This window comes from Akebia trifoliata, unplaced genomic scaffold (assembly GCF_017979445.1).
Source record: "Akebia trifoliata isolate Shusen 1 unplaced genomic scaffold, ASM1797944v1 Contig00067, whole genome shotgun sequence".
NCBI classification, from domain to species: domain Eukaryota; kingdom Viridiplantae; phylum Streptophyta; class Magnoliopsida; order Ranunculales; family Lardizabalaceae; genus Akebia; species Akebia trifoliata.
In genome coordinates, this window is record NW_028236820.1 from 71,902 (window position 1) to 78,208 (window position 6,307).

At 42.3% G+C, this 6,307-nt stretch overlaps 1 protein-coding gene across 1 annotated transcript; it reads left to right on the forward strand.

Moving 5' to 3' along the window:
- The first annotated feature begins 349 nt into the window (after positions 1–349).
- Positions 350–2,197, forward strand: LOC147382059 (uncharacterized). The gene is made up of 2 exons (XM_086429603.1): positions 350–541; positions 845–2,197. Exons 1-2 carry the CDS (start codon positions 350–352, stop codon positions 2,195–2,197), a joined length of 1,545 nt encoding a protein of 514 aa, XP_086285729.1.
- Positions 2,198–6,307: the final 4,110 nt, after the last annotated feature.

Here is a 6,307-nt window from a genome sequence, read left to right on the forward strand (position 1 = left end):
AATTGGCAAATTAGCTGAGTTTGAACTGAAGTGTGGGTTTTTACACCATTTGCCCAAATTCCATGGACTTACTAATGAAGATCCTCATAAGCATCTCAAGGAGTTTCAGTTTGTGTCTCCAAGTCTGTGCCCACAGATTGTGGATCTCAACATTTTGAAGCTGAAGTCATTCCCTTTCTCACTTGAGTTTCTGAAGTTGATGACTGAGTTTCTGACTAAGTACTTCCCCGCCTCAAGGATTACTGTCTTGAGAAAGCAAATAACTTGAATTGAGCAAAGGAAGGATAAGGTATTTTATGCCTACTATGAGAGATTCAAAAGCTTAGTTGCATCATGTCCTTCACAAGGGATGAAGGAAGGAAATATACTTACTTACTTTTATGAGGGACTCCTCCCTCTTGAACGTCAATTGTTAGATGCTGCTGCTGGAGGTTCTTTTGTGGATAAGACACCTGAAGTTGCTAAGGCGTTGCTCATCCAACGTGCTCTTAATTATCAACAATATGAGGGAGTGTTAAACTCCACTCGTGGAGTGAATGAGGTATCTTCTAACTCTACTCTTGAGGAAAAAGTAAATAAATTGTCTACTCTTCTGTCTCAGGTATTGAACGTGAATGGAGCATAAGTACAAGAAGTTGCTCAAATCTGTGGTGTGTGCGGCACTCAAGGGCATCCAACTGACCAATGTCCCCAACTGATCAATAATGGAGGATGGGAGTCTCTTAACACTATTGGGTTCCAAGGTAATCAAGGCGGACAAAGGTACAACCCTTTCTCTAACACATATTACCCTGGACTTAGAGATCACCCCTATTTACGTTGGGCCAACAATGATAATATTCAGAACCCTCAAGGACAAGGGCAAGTGTTTCCATGCCCTCCAGATTTTCTGATGAGACCTCAGGTACCTCAAAACTTTGTATCTAATCCTCATGTGCCTACAAATTCTACTACTCCTAATTACGATGAGATTTTAAAGTCCCTTGCTCAAGGACAACAGAATTTAACTACTGCTACTCAAGCTCTTGTTATAGGTCAACAGGCTCACACTAAAGACATTGTAGAGTTGAAAAAGCAGTTGGGACAAGTGGTAGACTTCATGGGAAAGATAACCAAGAGCGGAAAATTACTTAGCAACACTATTCCCAACCCAAATATCGAACAAGCTAAAGCTGTTACCACAAGGAGTGGTAAGACCCTTGTGGATGTTCCCAAAACCCTAAAGAAGGCCCAAGTGATGCACAATGAGGAAAAGGACAAAGAGAAAGATCCTGCCACATCAAAGACAAAAGTGATTGTTTCTTCATCATATGAGAATGCTTTAAAACCTCGAGGTAATGAGCAAAATCCTAAAAATTCTTTCGATTCTAATCCTTTTGTTCATGTGCTTTTTCCTAATAGGTTTGCCAAAACCAAGAAGGATGAATCTGATCAAGCCATCTTTGAGATTTTTAAGAACGTACAATTCAACATGCCTTTGATTGAGTGTTTCAAGCAAGTGCCAAAATATGCGAAATTTCCGAAAGAGCTTGGCACTATAAGGAGGCAAACTCATGAGAAAGAGGTGGTAAAGATGAATGAGACAGTCTCTGTTGTCATCGAAAGGAAATTGCCACCAAAGCTTAAGGATCCAGGGAGTTTTTCTGTTCCTTGTGTGATTGGTACCAATAAATTTGATAATGTCATATTAGACTTAGGAGCTTCAATTAATGTGATGCCTTATAGTCTTTATGCTTCTTTAGATCTGGATGAACTTAAAAGTGATACTGTTGTTATTCAATTGGTTGATCGATCTAACAAGTATCCTAAAGGATACGCTGAGGATGTTCTTCTGCAGGTGAATCACCTCATTTTTCCCGCTGACTTCTATGTCCTTGATATGGAAGAGGCGCTCCTAAATTCCACTCCATTACTTTTAGAGCGCCCATTCATGAGGACTGCAAGAACAAAGATCGATGTTTATGGAGGAACATTGACCATGGAGTTTAATAATGAAATTATACGCTTCAACATCTTTGAAGCTATGAGGTATCCATTGACTGACATTAAACCCAGTTTTTCTATTGATATTATTGATTCATTTGCGTATAGGTTTATGGAAGCAATGGAAGAGGATGAGTTGAAAGTAACACTCTTTCAAGGAGTTGGTTATACTGAGAATGGAGATTCCATAGATGGCCTGTTCCTTCCGTCCTGATTCATCGTGTTGCCCTAGCACACACCCCATTGATGTTTCTTGTACCAAGATATACATCAGCAGAGATCGTCTTGGAGTAGGAGGGACTAAGACTGGTGGATTGAGCAGATATTGCTTGATTTTATCGAATGCTACCTGACAGTCTTTGTTCCACTTCTTCAGCGTATCCTTCCTTTGTAGCTTGAAGACTGACTCATAGATAGGCGTCAATTGAGCTATAAACCGACTGATGTACTGTATTCTCCCCAAAAAACCCCGAACGTCTTTTTCGATGACAGGTGCTTTCATCTCGAGGATATATTTAGTCTTAGCCGGATCTATTTCAATGCACCTTTTGCTGACGATGAACCCCAGTAGCATGCTCGATGTTGCCCTGAACACACATTTTACCAAATTTAGCCTCAAGTTGTATTTTCTGAGTTTGTCAAACAACTTCTTCAGATTTACCAAGTGGTCTTCTTCAATGCCGAATTTAACAATCATATCATCTACGTAGACCTCTATTTCCTTATGGATCATGTCGTGGAATAGTGCGGTCATTGCCCGTTGGTAAGTCGCCCCTACATTCTTCAGTCCGAATGGCATAACTTTGTAGTGGAAAGTACCCCATGGTGTGATGAACGTAGTCTTTTCTTGGTCTTCTTCCGCCATTTTTATTTGATTATAGCCTGAAAAACCGTTCATAAACGAGAACATGTCGTGCCCTGCTGTGCTATCGACGAGAGTGTCGATGTGCAAAAGTGGAAAATCATCTTTAGGACTGACTTTGTTCAAGTCTCGATAGTCAACACACATGCGTACTTTTCCGTCCTTCTTTGGTACTGGGACGATGTTAGCTAGCCATTCCGGATACGTAGAAACTGCAAGAAATCCTGTTTCGAACTGTTTCATGACCTCGTCCTTGACCTTGAGAGTCCATTCAGGCTTTAGTCTTCTCAGTTTCTGCTTGATTGGCTTACTTCCAAAAGCGATTGGCAACTTGTGAACGACGAGATCTATATCTAATCCAGGCATATCTCTGTATGACCATGCGAAGACGTGTTGATAGTTCCGTAGGAATTCGACCATTTCTCCCTTTTGTTTTGACGTTAACAAAGCTCCTATTTTAACAATCCGTGGGTCCTCTTCGGTAGCAAGGTTGATTGAGTCTGTATCCTCGATGTTTGGCTGAACACATCTCTCGTGACGTTCTACCAAATCTTTGATTTCTTTGGGTGGGTATTCCATTTCGTCCTCAGACTCTTCTTCTATCCCCATGAGGTCGAAGTCGAGTTCAAGATCGAAATCATACTCGTCCCTTTCAAATTCTGTTTTATCTGGGTATTCATTTGATGAAGACAGATCCCTTGAAAGCTCTTTTTTTAGTTGTTGAAAAATATCTATTTTTTTTGTAATTTTGAAAGCTTTTTGATTTTTTTGATTTTTGAGAAATTTTTGATTTTTTTACTTTTTGAGAAATATTTATTTTTTTTATGATTTTCTGGAAACCTGAAATAAGAAGAAAAATCATGCAAACTTGTTAATAAAGATAGGGAGCCCCCAAAACAGTCTTTACCTAAGGACGAGGACTCGTTATGATCCTCGGGCAAATTGATGTCGCCTAACGGCGTTTTTTTTTTGGAGGCTTCGACAGCCTCAAGTGTCAATGGGAATTCCTCCGAGTTGTGCAATGTCTCCCCTTCTCTAAGGGGGCAGATGAGATAAGCAAGTAATTCGTTAGATGATTTGGATGGTGGTTCGGAGATGACCATGATCTCTGTTTGATGGTTGTCAGATTGGGGCATAGTCCCTCCCAAACTTGGTGGGATGACGACTGATGCCTAGTCGATTCTAGTAGAAAAAGGTGAGTCGTTCTCTTTGTTGGTAGTGATTTTCACTTTGGTGGATTCTTGAGCTGTCTCTAATGGACTTTCGTTGGAATCCCCATTGAATAGAACATCAATGCCTTTTATGAAGGAGGGTTGGGACTCAACAACTGAGTCTTCATGAATGTGCACCGGTTTGGGGTTTATCGCTTTTGGCTTTTTTGCTGATGGTGGTTCTGATAAGCTGTCGGGTCTGGCATGTGATTTTGGGAAGTTAACACTGATGTGAGGGACTCGGCCCAGATTCCAGATGTTTGGTTCACGGTTTTGCCTCCTTGCTAGTCGAAGCTATTTTTTCTTATCGTTCATTTCTGCAATATCTCTTTTTGTGAGTTTAAACCCCAGGCCAAAATAAGGAGTATGCTTTCTTGCTTCCATCGGTATAGCTCTCCCTCTCCCTCCTAGTCCCAACCCTTGTTTGGGTCGATAACCTGCCCTTTTCATAACCCGACCAATCATCAGATTTGTTCTTGACAGCCTTGCCCTTATTTTCTCATTTCCTTTCTCGATGTGATTGACAGCAGCGAATTGATAAGAGTGGTAGAGTGCCTTGTCCTTTGTCATTTAGATATCGATAAATGGCACATCTAGAGCTCTCCCAGCTGGAATAAGGTTCTCTGCCAATACTGATATCATCCTTTGCCCCATGATAAATTTGACTCTTTAGTGCAATGAGGAAGGTACCGCTCCGGTAATATGGATCCAAGGTCTGCCCAGTAACAAGTTGAAGGTCGTTGGTATTTCCATGACTTCAAATGCCACTTCAAAAGTGCAAGGACCTATTGTGATCGGTAGGTCTACTTCTCCCAGCGAATCCCTTCTTGAGCTGTCAAAACCTCGAACAACCTTGTTGTTGGGTTTCACATGCGACCAATCAGCATTGAGTTTTCGGAAGGTTTCAAGCAGACAGACGTTAAGCGCTGAGCCATTGTCAATCAATACTCTGGCGACCATCATTCTCTTGCATATGACCATGATGTTCAGTGGTTCGACGTGCCCCATTCCCTCAAGCGTAAATTCATTCTCTGTGAAAATGATGGGATTGAGGGCCATGATCTGACCGACTGTTTTTTCCAACTGCGCCGGTGAGGTGGTTGCGGGTACATGTGATCTCCCCAAAACTCGCAGTAGTGCCTCTTGGTGCTCTTTCGATTTTTGCATCAGTCCCAGGATGCTGATTTGAGCTGGCTGCTTGTTCAATCTGTCCACTATATTATGCTCACTCTTGAGAACGAGCTTAACAAAGTCTACAGCTTCCTTGTCTGTGACCTTCACCTTTTCTTCCGTCTTCTCATCCTTATACAGCTTACCCTTTTCCTTAGCTTATCTTTTTTCTTCATCTATTTCCTTTTTTACTGTCTTTTTTGTTTCTTCCCCACTTTCTAACAATTTTTGACATTTTCCTGCCCTTAACATATGGCCGATATCAGTCACTATTGTTTCCTTCATTGTTTCGACCCCCGTTGTTGTGGTGATAGTGGTCTCACAGCTCCAGGGGACTGCCTGATCGGAGCTATAGGGGAATGGTTTAGGTGAGCGTATGATTATAGTAGGTGGATCGAGGTTCATGTTGAGAATGAGGGGTGGTGGTGATGGTTTGGAGGCAGTGGTAGTAGGAGGAGTTGTGTGAGGGGCTGACGGAGTATACAGAATGACGAGTGGTGGATGTGGAGACGAAGGGTATGGTATGTGAAGAGGGGGTCGAGTTGATCCTTGAGAATATGGTGAAATGACAAGGGGAGGCCGGGTCAAATTTTGATGATGGGGTGATCCGTAAGATATGACTAAGGGTGGTTGAGTAGTCGTATTTGGATGAGTGGGATGGATGGTGAGGTCGGCCAATCTGAGTGCTGGCAGTGAATTTTGGGATGCGTTAGTTGTGTAGTGGTTGACTGTGTTAACTATTGATGCCTTGGATTCCTTGGTTAATTGGACTCTGATTTTTGTCCCACTGGGTGCTATCAAATCAGAAGGATTAAAGTTGAATTCTCCATCGATGACATTCACCCTGTGCCCACTCCCCTCTCCATTGTGAGTAGGTAGGGGGTTTTGATTGATGTTCTATGGTTGGGGCGGGTTGGCAGGCCCATCCAGGATGAGAGCCTTTTTATCGATCAGGTTCTGTACTTGATGCTTGAGCTGCCAGCATTGGTTTGTAGAGTGCCCTGGTGCACCCATGTGGAATTCGCAGACTAAATTGGGGTTGTACCTTGGCCCTTTGGCAGCCTCAGGATTTGACGGGCGT